The following is an 18,812-nucleotide window of genomic DNA, read 5'->3' on the forward strand; positions in this document are numbered from 1 at the left end:
ACCCGATCGAACATCTCAGGAGACCTGAAAATAGCTATGCAGTGACGCTCCCCATCCAACCTGACAGAGCTTGAGAGGATCTGCAGAGAAGAATGAGAGAAACTCCCCAAATACAGGTGTGCCAAGCTTGTAGCGTAATACCCAAGATAACTCAAGGCTATAATCACTGCCAAAGATGCTTCAACAAAGTACTGAGTAAAGTTTCTGAATACTTATTTAAACGTGTTCTCAATTTCTTATTTTGAATACATTTGCAAAAATGTCTGAAAACCTGTTTTTACTTTGTCCTTATGGGGTATTGTGTGTAGATTGAGGAGGGAAAAAATGATTTCATCCATTTTAGAATAAGCCTGTAACGTAACAAAAGGGGGAAAAGGTCAACTGGTCTGAATACTTTCCGAATGTACTGTATAAAGGAAGTCAGTCAATTGAAATAAATTCATTAGGTCCTTATCTACGAAAACCTTAAAAAAAAGGTAAGGATGTGGATCAGAAAACCAGTATCTTGTGTGATCACCATTTTCTTCATGCAGTGCGACACATGTCCTTCGCATAGAGTTGATCAGACTGTTGATTGTGGCCTACTGGAATGTTGTCCCACTCCTCTTCAATGGCTGTGTGAAGTTGCTGGATATTGGCGGGAACAGGAACACGCTGTCGTACACATCGATCCAGAGCATCCCAAACATGCTCAATAAGTGACATGTCTGGTGAGTATGGAAGAACTGGGACATTTTCAGCTTCCAGGAACTGTGTACAGATCCTTGCGTCATGGGGCCGTGCATTATCATGCTGAAAATGAGGTGATGGCGGTGGATGAATGGCACGACAATGAGCCTCAGGATCTAGTCACGGTATCTCTGTGCATAGAAATAGCCATCGACACAATGCAATTGTGTTTGGTGTCTGTATCTTATGGCTGCCCATACCATAACCCCACCACCACGGAGCACTCTGTTCACAGTGTTGACATCAGCAAACCACTTGCCCACATGACGCCATACACGCTGTCTGTCATCTGCCCGGTACAGTTGAAACCGGGATAAATCAGTGAGGTGCACACTTCTCCAGCATACCAGTGGCCATCGAAGGTGAGCATTTGCCCACTGAAGTCGGTTATGATGCCAAACCGCAGTCAGGTCAAGACCCTGGTGAGGACGACAAGCACGCAGATGAGCTTCACTGAGACGGTTTGACAGTTTGTGCAGAAATTCTTTGGTTGTTCAAACACTCAAACACAGTTTTATCAGCTGTCCAATGAAATAAAAATAAAGTAAAAAGTCCATGGGGGCTGGTCTCAGATGATCCCACAGGTGAAGAAGCCGGATGTGGAGGTCCTGAGCTGGCGTGGTCACACGTGGTATAAGGATGTGAGGCCGGTTGGATGTACTGCCTGTATTCTCTAAAACGACATTGGAGGCGGCTTATGGTAGAAGATGAACATTAAATTATCTGGCAACAGCTCTGGTGGACATTCATGCAGTCAGCATTCCAATTGCATGCTCCCTCAAAACTGTGGCATTGTGTGACAAACTGTTGTGTTTAGATTTTTGTTCAGTGTAGTACTATAAAATATATTTCTGATGTTGGGTATTACTATAAGCTTAATTGTGAGTAGGGGAGAGCGGCAGGCAGACTGACCCTTCAGGAACAGGCACTTTCTTCTGTGCCTTGGGGGCCACAGGGTTGAGCTCTCCAGCAAACAGAGCTGTCACCTCCTCAGCCACCTCCACGTCCTTCTGCTGCAGCTTCTGGATGTACTTCACCAGTTGCAGGATGCAGGAGGCCTGGGGAGGGGAGCAGAGAGAGAGAAGTGTACTGGAAAAGGTATTCTCCTTTCAAACGGCCAATAGCCCCGAGGTTAACCGATGTTAGCCATGTGACTCACCCTCTCCTGCACCTCCAGGTTGTCACTCTGGACAAACACAGGCAGCCTGTCAATGAGCAGCTGGCTGGTCTCCTGGGCCACCTTGCTGTCCGCTGGCGCCCCCTCCTGGCTGCACAGCACCGTAGAAAACAGCTTGGCAGCGTTCTGCACGTACACGGCCTGGATGTGGCCCGGCAGGGTGGCCACCTTGGGACGCAGCATGGCCTCCAGAGTCGCCATGGGGTCCTCCAGGTGTCTGGGGAAGATAGGAGGATGGCACAGGATGAGGGATAAGCCAATGATACAGGGCTGAACTGGCATGATTTTAGCTAGTTTGACTTAGTGGAAAACATTCTTGCTAAAAACCGTATGTGTCTGCATGTGTTCTTGTAGAGGAGGATTGGATGAATACATACTCTGAGAACTCTCCACAGATCCAGGCGGCGGCGTAGAGCACCTCACAGATGCCGCTGTGCTGCGTGTTGCCGGTCAGCAGGTGGGCGTTGTCCAGCAGAGTAGCCATCTGGGCCACGGCGAAGGCTCGGATGGCTTTCACCCGGATGGCAACGTCCAGCATCTGGGAGGCAATGAGGTGGCCGTGCCGCGTGCCCTCTAGACGGGTCAGCTCCACCAGGATACTGATGTACCTGAGAGACAGAAACAGAGACAGGCGGTCAGACTGATGTACCTGGGAGACAGGTGAGAAAGTCAGTGGAAGGTAGGCCCCTAAATGGCAGGTAAACCCCCAAAAAGAAGATAAGTAGTGGGCCAGTACAATGCAAAAACTTTTATGAATTATTTACAGCAAGACGCATTACTGCAATGCGTTTTGACTCGTGAGCATTTCAACTCAATTTGAGAGACACGGAGACTCAAACTCACAGAAAGTATGAATCTAAAAGAATCAGAGACCAATATATTTGCCCTGCCAGTAAGTTGTGCTGACCATTCAAAGTTGGTGATGTACTGGTAGTTGCTCTGGCTGCAGATGTCAATGATCTTGGTGAGCAGCTCATCTCTGTAAGTGGTTCCCTCGGCTTTGTCCACGTGCAGCATCAGCTTCTTCACTATCTCCATCAGGTTCTTCTTGGACACCTGGGAACACACCAATGAGATGTCAATGAGAAACAAAGCAATGGGGACATTAGAAAATGAACTGTGATCAGGGAGGAGACATTAGGCTATACATACAGTACCAGTCAAAGGTTTGGACACACCTACTCATTCAAGAGTTTTGCTTTATTTTTACTATTTCTACATTGTATAATAATAGTGAAGACATCAAAACAATGAAATAACACATTTGGAATCATGTCGTAACCAAAACGTTAAATATTTTCAAAATATATTTTTCAAAGTAGCAACCCGTTACCTTGATGACAGCTTTGCACACTCTTGGCAATTCTTTCAACCAGCTTCACCTGGAATACTTCTCCAACAGTCTTGAAGGAGATCCCACATATGCTGAGCACTTGTTGAATGCTTTTCCTTCACTCTGCGGTCCAACTCATCCCAAACCATCTCAAATTGGGTTGAGGTCAGGTGATTGTAGAGGTCAGGTCATCTGATGCAGCACTCCATCACTCTACTTCTTGATCAAATAGCCCTTACACAGCCTGGGAGGTGTGTTTTGGGTCATTGTCCTGTTGAAAAACAAATGATACCATCCCATCTGGTTTAGGCTTAGTGGGACTGCTGGTAGCCATGCTGGTTAAGTGTGCCTTGAATTCTAAATAAATCACTGACAGTGTCACCAGCAAAGCACCATCACCATCACATTCTCCTCCATGCTTCAAGGTGGGGACCACACATGCGGAGATCAACCGTTCACCTACTCCGCGTCTCATGAAGACACGGCGGTTGGAACCAAAAATGTGGACTCATCAGACCAAAGGACAGATTTCCACCGGTCTAATGCCCATCGCTCGTGTTTCTTGGCCCAAGCAAGTCTCTTCTTATTATTGGTGTCCTTTAGTAGTGGTTTCTTTGCGGCAATCAACCCTGAAAGCCTGATTCACAGTCTCCTCTGAAAAGTTGATGTGTCTGATACTTGAACTCTTTGAAGCATTTATTTGGGTAGCAGAGGTAACTTGATCATAGCGCTTGATGGTTTTTGCGACTGCACTTGAAGAAACTTTCAAAGTTCTTGAAATGTTCCGTATTGACGGACCGTCATGTCTTAAAGTAATGAAGGACTGCCTTTCTCTTTGCTTATTTGAGCTGTTCTTGTTTTTTAACCAAATAGGGCTATCTTCTGTATACCACCCTACCTTGTCACAACACAACTGATTGGCTCAAACGCACTAAGATGGAAAGAAATTCCACAAATTAACTTTTAACAAGGCACACCTGTTAATTGAAATGCATTCCAGGTGACTACCTCATGAAGCTGGTTGAGAGAATGCCAAGTGGGCAAAGCTGTGGTCAAGGCAAAGGGTGGCTAATTTGAAGAATCTCAAATATAAAATATATTTTGATATATTAAACACTTTTTTGGTTACTACATCATTCCATGTGTTATTTCATAGTTTTGATCTCTTCATTATTAGTAAAAATAAAGAAAAACCGTGGAATGAGTAGGAGTGTCCAAACATTTTACTGGTACTGTAGATATCAATGAAATTCGTTTTTTGAGCTTAGGGCATTAGATATAGGTGGTGAAGACATGGGGGTAGGGTCAGTGTGTATTCAATGACCATGTGTTATGACAGTGACAAGCACCATGCCGTAGAGCAGGTCTAGAGCCCTCAGGCGGATGGACTCGTCCTTGTCATCCAGACATTGGAGGATGAGGTCCTTGTGGGACTGGACAGACTTGGGATGAGTCTTCAGTATCTTGGACATGGCCAGCAGGCCCAGGTACTTCACTACGAACAGAGACAACACACTCAGTGGCCTGGACACTATACACAGGGCCTTCTATTCTACTTCCACATGCACTAGAGTAGCGGTTCTACACTATGGAGACTGGTCCACGAGCAACACATCATGCCTTTACACTCTGTAGTATACATTACCTTATGGCTATAGCCTGCCTCCCAGTACTCAGGGCCCTTTTACACATGGTTAAATTACAGCCTTATTCTAAAATGTATGAAATACATTTTAAAAAATTCTCAATCTACACACAACACCCCATAATGACAATGCAAAAACAGGTTTTATAGACATTTATGCAAATGTATATATATTTTTTACAGAAATACCTTATTTACATAAGTATTCAGACCCTTTGCTATGAGACTCGACATTGAGCTCAGGTGCATCCTGTTTCCATTGATCATCCTTGAGATGTTTCTACAACTTGATTGGAGTCCACCTGTGTTAAATTCAATTGATTGGACATGATTTGGAAAGGCACACACTTGCCTATATAAAAGGTCCCACAGTTGACAGTGCATGTCAGAGCAAAAACCAAGCCAGGAGGTCGAAGGAATTGTCCGTAGAGCTCTGAGACAGGATTGTGTCAGCCACAGATCTGGCGAAGGGTACCAAAAAATGTCTGCAGCATTGAAGGTCCCCAAGAACACAGTGGCCTCCATCATTCTTAAATGGAAGACATTTGGAACCACCAAGACTCTTCCTAGAGTTGGCCGCCTGGCCAAACTGAACAATCGGGGGAGAATGGCCTTGGTCGCTAACAGAGCTAGAGCTCCTATGGAGATGAAAGAACCTTCCAGAAGGACAACCATCTCGGCAGCACTCCACCAATCAGGTCTTTATGGTAGTGGCCAAACGGAAGCCACTCCTCTGTAAAAGGCACGACAGCCTGCTTGGAGTTCGTCAAAAGGCACCGAAAGACTCTCAGATCTTGAGAAACAAGATTCTCTAGTCTGATGAAACCAAGATTGAACTCTTTGGCCTGAATGCCAAGCCTGGCACCATCCCTACGGTGAAGCATGGTGGTGGCAGCATCATGCTGTGGGGATGTTTTTAAGCGGCAGGGACTTGGAGACTAGTCAGGATAGAGGGAAAGATGATGAAAACCTGCTCAGGACCTCAGACTGGGGTGATTGGTTCACCTTCCAACAGGACAATGACCTTAAGCACACAGCCAAGACAACTCAGGAGTGGCTTCGGGACAGGTCTTTGAATGGCCTTGAGTGGCCCAGCCAGAGCGCACACTTGAACCTGATCGAACATCTCTGGAGAGACCTGAAAATAGCTATGAAGTGACGCTCCCCATCCAACCTGACAGAGCTTGAGAAGCTCTGCAGAGAAGAATGACAGAAACTCCCCAAATACAGGTGCGCCAAGCTTGTAGCGTCATACCCAAGAAGACTCAAGGCTGTAATGGCTGCCAAAGGTGCTTCAACAAAGTACTGAGTAAAGAGTCTGAATACTTATGTAAATGTATAGTCGTCCCCCCCCCCCCCCTCTCCACATAATTCTGTTAGCATGGAATAGTCAGTTTGTTATGTATGGGCTAACAACCTGATATTTTCACATCTATTAGATTTTCTCTACAAAACATGAAATTAAAAAAAATAGGAAAATACAAACAGAACAATGGCGACATTCACACGAGACAACATATACACATGGAAGTTTAGTTTTTTTGCCACCAACTTGAGTCATGGGTAGATGTAGCTACAGTGGACTAATCTGATAACAGACACCATTTTTTTTGCGGAATCAGGCAATATACAACATCCACTAAACAGATTCTTATCAGAGCGGTTGATACCTCCGGAAAAGATAGCTGTATATCAGGTTTTTAGATCAATATGTGTGAATGCAACCTTGAGGTAAAGTGCTATCGCTGTGCAGATACAGGTTTGGTTTCATCAGAGCAGGTCAGGAGCAGCCCTGTAAACACTATGTTTGAGACTAATAGTTTAAAGGTGTCGATGGGAGCAAAAGAAGGCAAGTCTGTTGATGTTATGATCCTAACTAGTAAAACAGCCTTGAGGATCAGTATAGAGAACTCAATTATTATTATTATTTTTAAACATAGCTGCCCACATATATCTACACACAACCAAGTTGCCCAGATAACTCGAATCACCAGATGCATCATAATGATCGTAGATGTTTTAACTTACTGTTAGCTGTAACCTGCTAAGACTGATGAATTACTGCTCAAATATACTCAATGTTTAGAAACTAAATAGCCTGTTGAAGTAGAGGTGTATAATAAAGATATAAAGACAAAACCCTACCTTGTGACAGTCGCAATTGCAACTATGCACAGTGACATTTCAAACCCGCATTTCAGGGGAGTGGTCAAAATGTTGTTATCCAGAGTTTTGGGATCTAGATCGCTGTAAACTAGATGGGTGGCTACTCAGAAACACGCAGACAATGAGAGAATGACACACTGCAGGCATTGACAGAGGGCTCACAGTTCTGGTCCGAGTCTTCAATCAGGATTCGCAGTTTCTGGACACAGAGCTGAGAGAGAGAGAAACATGCCATTACTATCAATATAAACCTTTCCAAACAAGCTCCAGTATTGGCAAGTGCGCACAGCAATTCTGCACATTCACAGAAAGTGGGTGAAACCCACTAGCCATAGAACCCAGCTAAAATCATTTGAACTGTTTGAATTTCTATACATTTTAGGAGCTCAGCAATGAATGCTTTTTAATCACAATTTCACTAGCCTGCGCAATCTTTTGGTGTTCATCTACTGATAGACTTGTGATGATAAAAACAAAGAAGATGTAAACATGCATTGTTATCAAACTGGAGTGGAAAGCGTTCACATCATTAGCTACAAAAGAGAAAAAGTGGACATGGTGTCTGGGACTTACCTGAATACTAGCACTGTGATTTGGCATCCCAGAGGACAGGGAAATCAACACTGAAACAGAGGACAAACAATAAGATCCTGCTGTGCCAACAACTTTACATACATGTCAAAAACTAAATGTTCACTGTTAGAGCTGTGATCTTGAAAGCTCAGTGATGTTTTTCACTTAACATAAAACAAGACTGCATTGAGTCAACAACCTCTTCAGTAGCACATCAAAGGCGCAAACAAAATTGCCCACACTGAAGACTATAGATATGGCAAGGTGTATAATATAATATACATTTTTTATAAAAAATTATGTTATGAGAAAATAAGCTTGGTTCAACTGCGCACATCTTCAGTTTATACACAAGCTTCACGAAGATGTACGGCTACCCAGCACACAGATAACCAGACGACTAAACAGAGATACAAGAAGAACAAGTGAAAAGAGGAATACTGACCTGCTATCACAGTGTTGACACATTCATATAGAAGTGACATAGCAGAGGTACTGTGAGAGGAAGAAAGGGTAAAAAAAGGAGTAGAGAAAGACAGAAGGTCAATATTTTCCTCAACAAAACCCATATTGGTTGTGGAATCTCTGTAGGTGTCTCACCTGTGGATGAGGTTTGTTAAGGGTTCTATCAGCTTCTTCCCCAAGCGAGGCTCCAGGGGTGTGAGGGCACCAAACTGAAAAACACACACTAAAGGAACAACACCTCTCCATGTTGTGATAAGGACAATCATTTGTAACTTCCACTGACTCACTAACCAGGTTTCCATCCAACCTTTATGTGGGTAAAGTATGTTGGATAAAAAAAATGTCAATACAGGCCTGATGTAAACAGCAAATGTTGGTAAACATTCCAAATATCGACAAAACAATATACGCTAGAAAAGGTGAAATCTTTGTGTGTCGATAAAATTAATAATGAGCAAATATTAATACAATAACCATCCTATGGAAGTAAACTTTTAGTCACGTGATAATGTTGTATGGTCCTCCCACTACTACCCAAGAAAGCATGCTGATTATTAGGCTACAGATTAATATATAGTTAGCTCCAAAAGTATTGGAACAGTGACAATTTTTTGGGATGTTTTGGCTCTGTACTCCAGCACTTTGGATTTTATAGAAATGAATGTAAATAATGTAGTCATTTTGGAGACACTTATTGTAAATAAGAATATCAGATTTTTCTAAACACTTCTACGTTAATGTGGATGCTACCATGATTGCGGATAGTCCTGAATGAATTGTAAATAAGGACAAGGGAGAAAGTTAAGAGGCATAAATATCATACCCTCCAAAAAATGCTAACCTCCCCTGTTATTGTAATGGTGAGAGGTTAGCATTACTTGGGAGTAATTACTTGGGGGACTACTTTAATACAGATAAGTGAATTTGTATACTTTTGGTCCCCTAAAAATGGGGGGACTATGCTGTAATTTCTCAATGGTTTGCCCGCAATGGATGAAAATGCCCTCAGATTAAAGCGGACAGTCTTCCCTTTAACCTCGTAGTCATTGTATCATTTCAAATCCAAAGTGCTGGAGTACAGAGACAAAACATCAAGTATTGGGACAGTGACAATTTCTTTGTAGCTCACTGTTATTTATATTAAAAAAAAAAAATTAAATTAAAAAAATCACCAGGTAGACTAGTTGAGAACTAGTTCTCATTTACAACTGCGACCAGGCCAAGATAAAGCAAAGCAGTTTGATACAAACACAGAGTTACACATGGAATAAACAAACATACAGTCAATAATACAGCAGAAAAAGTATATATACACTGTGTGCAAATGAGGTAAGATAAAGGAGGTAAGGCAATATAGGCCACGGTGGCGAGGTAATTACGATATAGCAATTAAACACTGGAGTGACGGATGTGCAGAAGATGAATGTTCAAGTAGAGATATTGGGGTGCAAAGGAGCAAGATAAATACAGTATGGGGATGAGGTAGATTGGATGGGCTATTTACAGATGGGCTATGTATGGGTGCAGTGATCTGTGACCTGCTCTGACAGCTGGTGCTTGAAGTTAGTGAGGGAGATAGGAGTCTCCAGCGAATTAACTTCACAGAGTAGTGAAAGTGCAAGGTGATGAGTTTGATGCTCCTTTCCAATTTAATATCGAGGGTCTTATTCTGGTGACATTATGATCGATCCCTGGCTGCAGTTTGACAAATAATCTTGCTCTTATCTATAATCTCATAATGTAGGCTAGCCTACCCACACTGTATCTGTGAGCTGTTGGCTAGAGTGCTTGTGCCAAGACACAAGTAGGCACATTAACTATTTAGTGCAATAGTTTGTGATAGAACTATCGGTAGTGTTGAAAATTTCAATTTTTTTATTCGGTACATGTAAACTTCTATATCATAACGCATAGCTTTCTATCCACAAACAGTCAGTTTGGTGGAAACACACCACTGGTGGGAAAATGTGCATATTTTGTATTTTTTTGTAATTACGATCTTGTCTCATCGCTGAAACTTCCCAACGGGCTCCGGAGAGGGGAAGGTCGAGTCATGCGTCCTTCAAAACATTACCAGCCAAACCACGCTTCTTAACACCCGCCCAGTTAACCCGGAAGCCAGCCGCACCAATTTGTCGGAGGAAACACCATTCGACTGACAACCTGAAGACAGCCTATGTGCATATTTTTTAGGCGGATGTAAAAAATGCTCACATGAAAATATATCACCAATAGGATAGAAACCTAGCTACCGACATTGATTTTCACAGCTCCCTTCCTGTTCACTCACCAGCTTGATGATCTTGATGAGGACCCAGTTGTTGGTGGAGGAGGTCATAAGCTTGAAGAAAAGCGGGGCCAGAGAAAGGTAGTTCTTAGGGTTCCTCCTGGCCAGCTCACAGATGACATTAACAGCAGCTGACTGGACCCCTGCAGGAAAGAGGCATCACACAGATGAGATCAATAACATCCATGCTGAAGGAATCATTAGGACACGAATGAGATAAAATACATCCAAAATACTTAAAATAGCTTCCATCCAGTTAAGATAATCATTTCCTTAGTTACTGCATACTTTGGGATTCTAGGTGATAACATGTGTCTGGCCCCAACCAACAGAGTAGGCAGGTATGTACTAGTCTCTCTCACCAGGGTCAGGATCTTCCAGTTTCTCCTTCATCCTGGGGAAAGCTGGGCGCAGAGACTCGGGGTACTTCAGGAACACCTTGTACATGATCAGGACTGCCTTCTTCCTGATATAAGGCTTTGTGTGGGACATCTGCAGCACAGACCGAGAGAGAGAGAGGTCAGAGAAGCATGAAACCACAGACAAAAATGTGGAGCAAGAACTCTTGAGCTGGAGAATGTAACTCACCAGAGTCATGATGTCATTGGCCAGATCCCGAGCCAGGTCAGGGGTAACGAAGCAGGAGAGGCCAGTGAGAGCCACGCCGGTGTCGTACTGGTTAGGACTGCTCAGATCCTGAAAGAAAGAAATGGATGTGAAAGAGGTAGAGAAAGTGAAAAAAAAGGATAGGGGAGGGGAGGACACACTACATGACCAAAAGTATGTAACATCGCATTCCAAAATCATGGACATTAATATGGAGTTGATCCCCCCTTTGCTGCTATAACAGCCTCCACTCTTCTGGGAAGGCTTTCCACTAGATGCTGGAACATTGCTGCGGGGACTTGCTTCCATTCAGCCACAGGAGCATTAGTGAGGTCAAATGTTGGGCATTTAGGCCTGGCTCGCAGTCGGCGTTCCAATTCATCCCAAAGGTGTTTGATGGGGTTGAAGTCAGGGCTCTGTGCAGGCCAGTCAAGTTCTTCCACACCGATCTTGACAAACTATTTCTGTATGGACCTTGGTTTGTGCACAGGGGCATTGTCATGCTGAAACAGGAAAGGGCTTTCCCCAATCTGTTACCAAAGTTAGAAGCACAGAATCGTCTAGAATGTCATTGCATGCTGTAGCGTTAAGATTTCCCTTCACTGGAACTAAGGGGCCTAGCCCGAACCATGAAAAACAGCCCCAGACCATTATTCCTCAGCCACCAAACTTTACAGTTGGCACTATGCATTCGGGCAGGTAGTGTTCTCCTGGCATCCGTCAAACCCAGATTCGTCCGTCGAACTGCCAGATGAAGCGTGATTCATCACTCCAGAGAAAGCGTGTCCACCGCTCCAGAGTCCAATGGCGGTGAGCTTTGCACCTCTCCAGCTGACACTTGGCATTGCGCATGGTGATCTTACGCTTGTGTGCGTCTACTCAGCCATGCAAGCCCATTTCATATCCTGACGAATAGTTCTTGTGCTGACGTTGCTTCCAGAGGCAGTTTGGGAAGTCAGTAGTGAGTGTTGCAGATGATTTTTACGTGTTACAGCACTCAAGTGGTCCCGTTCTGTGAGCTTGTGTCGCCGAGCACTTCGTGGCTGAGAAGTTGTTGCTGCTAGATGTTTCCACTTCACAATAAGAGCACTTACAGTTGATAGGGGCAGCTCTAGCAGGGCAGAAATTTGACGACTGACTTGTTGGAAAGGTGACATCCTATGACGGTGCCACGTTGAAAGTCACTGAGTTCTTCAGTAAAGCCATTCTACTGACAATGTTTGTCTATGGAGATTGCATGGCTGTATTCTTGATTTTATACACCAACGGGTGTGGCTGAAATAGCTGAATGCACTCATTTTGTATATATAGTGTAGCCGGTATCAGAGATGGTCTTTAATACATAGACAGGTAGGCCAAAGGTGCAAGATAAAAAAAAAAAGTATCACTGACCTTTCGGATCTGATTGGTTGTCAGCATGATTACATCAGTGCTCTCATGAAAGCACTGGGAGGCGGCCAGGTAACCAATTCTCTGAAGAGAGGAAGCACCATATTTAACCTCAAACGCTCTCGAATATCCCACATTTTTTAAAATATACCACACATACAGATTATCTTGCCTTGTATGTGAATTTGGAGGAGCTCATGACTTCCACAATGTTGAATGCAGCCCAGCTGACGTCATAGCCCAGCATCTGCAACTGTTAACGCACAAGGGGAGAGACAGAGGGAGTCAGAGCACTGGACATCCACTACATTGTCCCTGTGGACAGCGAGAGCTTACAGGCTAAATGCATTCTCAAATAGCTTTTTACTGAGTATGGGCAGTATTCAAAGTAGCTGTTATCTAGCAAAAAATAATGCATAGCAGGCCTAGGATATAGCTGAAGTGTTTTTGGTTGTGCATCTCTGTGTTGTTGTTCACAGTGAGGGCAGTTTCAGTGAGGGGTGCTGATCTTTGATCTTACGTAGGTGAGCTTGCAGACGGCATTGGACTTGACAGCAATATTGTCCTGCTTGAGCTCCTGCTTGATCTCGTCGATGCAGGTGGAGATGTATTTAGCCTGAGTGGAGACACAGAAACCAGACAGGACATCAGACTGAATGACAACCTCCACATGATACTCACGGATTACTTTTCACCACTGATTTATCTCAGTGAACCAGCTAAAATACAGGCTAAGGGGATGAGTCTTACAGCAATTGAAATGTCATTAATTTACGCATATATAAAATAAAAGGTTTCAAAACCAAGCTTCTGATCACATATGTTTTAGGCTTGTGAGTGTTTTCAGTCTATGATTGAATGGATGTGCCAAGCTTGTAGCGTCATACCCAAGAAGACTTGAGGCTGTAATCACTGCCAAAGGTGCTTCAACTAAGTACTGAGTAAAGGGTCTGAATACTTATGTAAAATGTGATGTTTTTAAAAAAAAAAATTGTAATAAAATTCGCAAAAGTCTATAAAAAGTCTACCTGTTTTTCTTTTGGCATTATGGGGTATTTTGTATGGATTGAGGGATTTAAAAACAAACGTGTTAAACATTTTAGAATAAGTCTGTAAGGTAACAAAATGTGGAAAAAGGGAAGTGGTCTGAATGCTTTCCAAATGCACTGTACAAGCTCCTGAGTGGCGCAGCGGTCTAAGGCACTGCATCTCAGTGCTAGAGGCTTCACTACAGACCTTAGTTCGATTCCAGGCTGTATCACAACCGGACGTGATTTGGAGTCCCATAGGGCAGCACACAATTGGCCCAGCGTCGTCCGGGTTAGGGTTTGGCCGTCATTGTAAATAAGAAATCATTCTTAACTGACTTGAAGAGTTAAATAAAGGTTAAATAATTTTTTAAATTTTTTTTTTAAAGCTTCCGTAACAAAAGGACACCATGGTTGTAATAACACTTCATACACATTTACAAACTACCTGTTTTTAATAGGTTTGTTTTGGGACCACACTGGTAAGTTAACTTATTCAAATTATACAGTCACAGAGGATTTTCTTATGAATAACTCGTCAGGTCATTGAACCTTCAGGCAACTTTGATGTAAGGCTTGATCACACCTGTAGTGACTACTTGTATCCGTTATGCCCATTGCTGCTTATCCATTGTTCACTAGACATATCAAATACCTTCATCGATACTACAAAACAAATACATAGTTTTACTCCAATCTGACAACCCTCATAAAACCCAACACAGCACCAGTATCCCAAAGTATTAAACAAAAACAGCATTGGCATTAATCAATAAAAAAAATAATACATAAAATATTATACTTATTTTGGTGACAACCTTGGTTGATTAAAATATTGGGTTGTTAACACATTTGTTATGAATGATGTCGCACAAAAATGTGTGTATTATCACACGAATTAAACCACACAAAATCTGCTGAAATACTTTTTGTACATATTTGCACAAATTGAGTGTGAGATTATGTTGGCTATGAAATACTTTGAAAACAGCCACTGCAGCATTTATTTTACAATAAATGTGATCATACTTGACTATTTTTATTCACAAATGCCAGTGAAATTGTCACACTGTGGAACTCTGACCACCCGCCAACGTGGGTGGTGAAATAGACACGCCAATGCCAAAATATACCCACATTTGGCAGGTGTAAAATTTAGGCCCTGAATCAGATCCAATTGAAATATTTGTAATAGTTGTTCTAGAGCCAAGACCTACAATTCTACAGCACAACAGGTTCCAAAGGAGGTATGGGGAAACAGTGGAGAGACACTATTTTTAATCAGGGGACATGAATAGGCAAATAAAATACCTGCCAAACTTGTTAGTGTTACATATTGTCTTCTAAAATCTGGGATTTAATGTAGATCTGCTTGCCTTCAAAATGAGGGAGTGACAGAATAGATGGATCTGTGTTATTTCCGTCAGCATATATGTGTAAAGTAAATCGAGAGTGTCCATGAGAAACCTTGGGCAGGCCAGGAGAGAACACACAATTAATATTTTAGTGAGTTGTCCACTGTTGGCTGGGTAACCACCGTGTATCTAGGTATGCAGGGTTGGGTTACACAAAGGGGAATGCATTAGGACCCGAATCAAAAGATCATGGCTTAGTACAGTGGTCAAATACAATCAAAGTTATTATGCTTTCTACGTCTGTCTAAGCAATGGACAAAATCATGACAAACATGAACTTTCTTTTGCCAGATAACTGCCAGGGCATATTAGCACTCAGTGGCCACCACAAATCTGCTGAAACCAGCAGCAGTGACCAGTCAAGGTGTGTATAAAAATAACCCAAGATAGACAACTTGAAATGTTAGAACAGGTAAACTCTAGATATCACACCTAGGCCTAAATCACATTCCCAATTCAACATTTCTTAGTAGGCTTGGTCATGCTCACTCTGCTGCTAAGAGCACTCAGCAATAAAATACTCCCTATGTCCTACCTACTGACTGGCATAATTTTATTGAATGGTGGCAATATATTCAGCCTAACAGCATAATGGTCTCTGCTAAGTGACATAATTTCTTAAACCTAAGGAATTCATTCTGGAGTAACTTCTTCCTCCAAAACCTCATCCTAACAACAGTTGGACTACAAGGTAAAACGCTGTCGACCACTCTGTATGGATGCTAATTCTGTGATGATCTAACCTAATTAGCCAAACACCTTCACTGACATCATTCTGAAAACACTGGCGCAACACCCATGAAGACAGGAGCACTTCTACCTAGCATACATACACTTAGGTTGGACTTTTAATGACTCATTTTTCAACCACTCCACACATTTCTTGTTAACAAACTTTTGGCAAGTCGGTTAGGACATCTACTTTGTGCATGACACAAGTCATTTTTCCAACAATTGTTTACAGACAGATTATTACACTTATAATTCACTGTATCGCAATTCCAGTGGGTCAGAAGTTTACAGACACTAAGTTGACTGTGCCTTTAAACAGCTTGGAAAATTCCAGAAAATTATGTAATGGCTTTAGAAGCTTCTGATAGCCTATTTGACATCATTTCAGTCATTTGGAGGTGTACCTGTGAATGTATCTCAAGGCCTACCTTCAAACTCAGTGTCTCTTTGCTTGACATCACGGAAAAATCAAAAGAAATCACAGAAAAAAAATTTGTAGACCTCCACAAGTCTGGTTCATTCCTGGGAGCAATTTCCAAACGCCTGAAGGTACAACGATCATCTGTACAAACAATAGTACGCAAGTATAAACACCATGGAACCACGCAGCTGTCATACCGCTCAGAAAGGAGACGCGTTCTGTCTCCTAGAGATGAACGTACTTTGATGCGAAAAGTGCAAATCAATCCCAGAACAGCAGCAAATAACCTTGTGAAGATGCTGGAGGAAACGGGTACAAAAGTATCCATATCCACAGTAAAACAAGTCCTATATCGACATAACCTGAAAGGCTGCTCAGCAAGAAAGAAGCCACTGCTCCAAAACCGCCATAAAAAAGCTAGACTGCGGTTTGCAACTGCACATGGGGACAAAGATCATACTTTTTGGAGAAAAGTCCTCTGGTCTGATGAAACAAAAATAGAACTGTTTGGCAATAATGACCATTGTTATGTTTGGAGGAAAAGAGTGAGGCTTGCAAGCCAAAGAACACCATCCCAACCGTGAAGCACAGGGGTGGCAGCATCATGTTGTGGGGGTGCTTTGCTGCAGGAGGGACTGGTGCACTTCACAAAATAGATGGTGTCATGACGAAGGAAAATTATGTGGATATATTGAAGCAACATCTCGAGACATCAGTCAGGAAGTTCAAGCTTGGTTGCAAATGGGTCTTCCAAATGAACATTGACCCAAAAGCATACTTCCAAAGTTGTGGCAAAATGGCTTAAGGACAACAAAGTCAAGGAATTGGAGTGAACATCACAAAGCCCTGACCTAAATCCTATAGAAAATTTGAACTGAAAAAGTGTGTGCGAGCAAGGAGGCCTACAAACCTGATACAGTTACACCAGCTCTGTCAGGAGGAATGGGCCAAAATTCACCCAATTTATTGTGGAAAGCTTGTGGAAGGCTACCCGAAACATTTGACCCAAGTTAAACAATTTAAAGGCAATGCTACCAAATACACTCAATTAGTATGTAAACTTCTGACCCACTGGGAATGTGATGAAAGAAATAAAAGTTGAAATAAATAATTATTTCTGCTATTATTCTGACATTTCACATTCTTAAAATAAAGTGGTGATCCTAACTGACCTAAAACAGTGAATTTTTACTAGGATTAATTATCAGAGTACGGAGTAAATAACTGGCTAAGGTGTATGTAAACTTCCGACTTCAACTGTATCAGTGGTTATTGAGGCTGTGCCCATTATGGATATATTTGTGTAAACATTTTCTTGTATGAATATTCAAGTTTTCCAAACCACGTTGAATATCTTCTGACGTCGCTCTTCAGTATACATAACTAGTATAATCTACAACCCCCATATTACTAAAGCATGATTATGACAGTGATTATGATTATGACAGTGTGTGTACAAACAAAATTAATTAAAGTTGGAGAAAGTGTGGTAGCTTGAGGGTAAATTAAATGGGAACTTTTTTCCAGTGTAGGCTGTCAGAGGTGTGTGGAAGAAGCATCCTTTCGTCCACCTATGCAACGTCACTGACTGACGCTATAGAGGCCTACAAAATAAAATAGCCTTCTAGATCTTGTTTGCATGTCTCTGTTATTTGTATTAGTGCAATAGAAGGCCATTATACGCAAAAGTAACTTTTTAACTACTGCCCGTTAGCAAATACATTAAGAGAATATAGTGCTGAACAAAACAGATGCGTTATCATTCCGCGCATCATCACCAGCTGAGGTTTATAAGCTTGGCTAGTTAGTTTCCTAGCTGTCACTTGCTAGCTAACTAACTAAAGTTTGAATGGTTGTTCGGCACATTATCGGTCAAGGTGATCACCTTAAACCAACTGCCACGAGGCGTAACAAGGTAGCGCTTCACCACCGGTAAGAAGTAGATTCGTACAAGACCGGACAACCAGATTCGAAGGGGCGATGAAACCTACCGTTAGCTAGTGAAACCTAGTTAGCTAATCATATGACGATTATTATGGAGTAATGACAGTTAACGAGTTGACTAATTAAACAGCTAGTCGTTATTCGTGCATTTACAACTCAGTCTTGGTTAACTTGTTATATAACGTTCACTTTTTTTTAAATTTTATCTGCATATGTGAATAGCAGCTAGCTAGGAATAGCATATTACAGCCGTGCAGAAAGCTAACGTTGGCAAGGCCATCAAATAGTATAGTAGGTGATCTGGCTAACGTTAGCTATTTTGCAATGAGATGTGTTACACGAATGTTTACTTACTGACAGTGTGAAATCAGACATTAACGAAAACACAGCTAATCGTTTACCTCATCTTCCTTGTGATTCCTAATGCCACGTACTAAATCTTGAAGGTTTTTATCGAACATCCGATCGATGCTCCCTTTTACAATCTTCAACGCCATGGCTGTTGGCTAACTTTTGTCGCTTCTGTCCTCCGGGACAAAGTAGACGTCTTTTGGGTGCGAACCGGTCCGCAAGACAGTCTCTCATCCACCCGGGTACCGTCTTTCCGTGATTCGTAACTGTTTATTAATCCCGGCCAGAGAAGGCGAGGCCAGATGGGGCGTCCTGTACTCCGCTGACAAAATGGTGTCTAAAGTCAGCTGACTGGTTGTATTCATGTGGAATTCTCATTATGGAAATCAATTAAATTAAAGATATACGTCTAGTACGCAGTTTAATGTGAATGGATGATAATTATTTTCCAGTCATATTCTCTATGCAAAATGCAATTATTCAGCAAGTCTGTCAGTGTGTCTATGTCCAATTTTTGCACAGTATGTATGTAGCCTTTGACCTTCCTGACT

General features: G+C 42.3%; 1 protein-coding gene across 13 annotated transcripts in view; it reads right to left on the reverse strand.

The window, feature by feature from the left end:
* LOC110521469 (AP-3 complex subunit delta-1) overlaps positions 1 to 18,793 on the reverse strand; it is a 43,756-nt gene extending 24,963 nt beyond the window's left edge. For 5 of the 13 annotated variants that reach the window (XM_090231413.1, XM_090231411.1, XM_090231410.1 and 2 more), the window contains exons 1-16: positions 18,312 to 18,792; positions 12,891 to 12,986; positions 12,543 to 12,623; positions 12,374 to 12,454; positions 10,964 to 11,071; positions 10,738 to 10,867; positions 10,379 to 10,518; positions 8,224 to 8,297; positions 8,069 to 8,118; positions 7,624 to 7,673; positions 7,213 to 7,261; positions 4,589 to 4,734; positions 2,814 to 2,962; positions 2,284 to 2,514; positions 1,889 to 2,123; positions 1,642 to 1,787 (exon numbers count right to left, since the gene is read on the reverse strand). In XM_090231413.1, coding sequence (XP_090087539.1) covers positions 1,642 to 1,787; positions 1,889 to 2,123; positions 2,284 to 2,514; positions 2,814 to 2,962; positions 4,589 to 4,734; positions 7,213 to 7,261; positions 7,624 to 7,673; positions 8,069 to 8,118; positions 8,224 to 8,297; positions 10,379 to 10,518; positions 10,738 to 10,867; positions 10,964 to 11,071; positions 12,374 to 12,454; positions 12,543 to 12,623; positions 12,891 to 12,986; positions 18,312 to 18,407 — 1,862 coding nt within the window. In that variant the 5' untranslated portion in view covers positions 18,408 to 18,792. Of the gene's footprint in view, positions 1 to 1,641; positions 1,788 to 1,888; positions 2,124 to 2,283; positions 2,515 to 2,813; positions 2,963 to 4,563; positions 4,735 to 7,212; positions 7,262 to 7,623; positions 7,674 to 8,068; positions 8,119 to 8,223; positions 8,298 to 10,378; positions 10,519 to 10,737; positions 10,868 to 10,963; positions 11,072 to 12,373; positions 12,455 to 12,542; positions 12,624 to 12,890; positions 12,987 to 18,311 lie in introns of those variants that run through there. The other 8 variants (XM_090231412.1, XM_021599044.3, XM_021599043.3 and 5 more) reach the window with 4 other exon arrangements.
* Positions 18,794 to 18,812: the final 19 nt, after the last annotated feature.

The sequence above is a fragment of the Oncorhynchus mykiss genome, chromosome 4 (assembly GCF_057628025.1).
Source record: "Oncorhynchus mykiss isolate SJ-2025 chromosome 4, ASM5762802v1, whole genome shotgun sequence".
NCBI classification, from domain to species: Eukaryota; Metazoa; Chordata; class Actinopteri; order Salmoniformes; family Salmonidae; genus Oncorhynchus; species Oncorhynchus mykiss.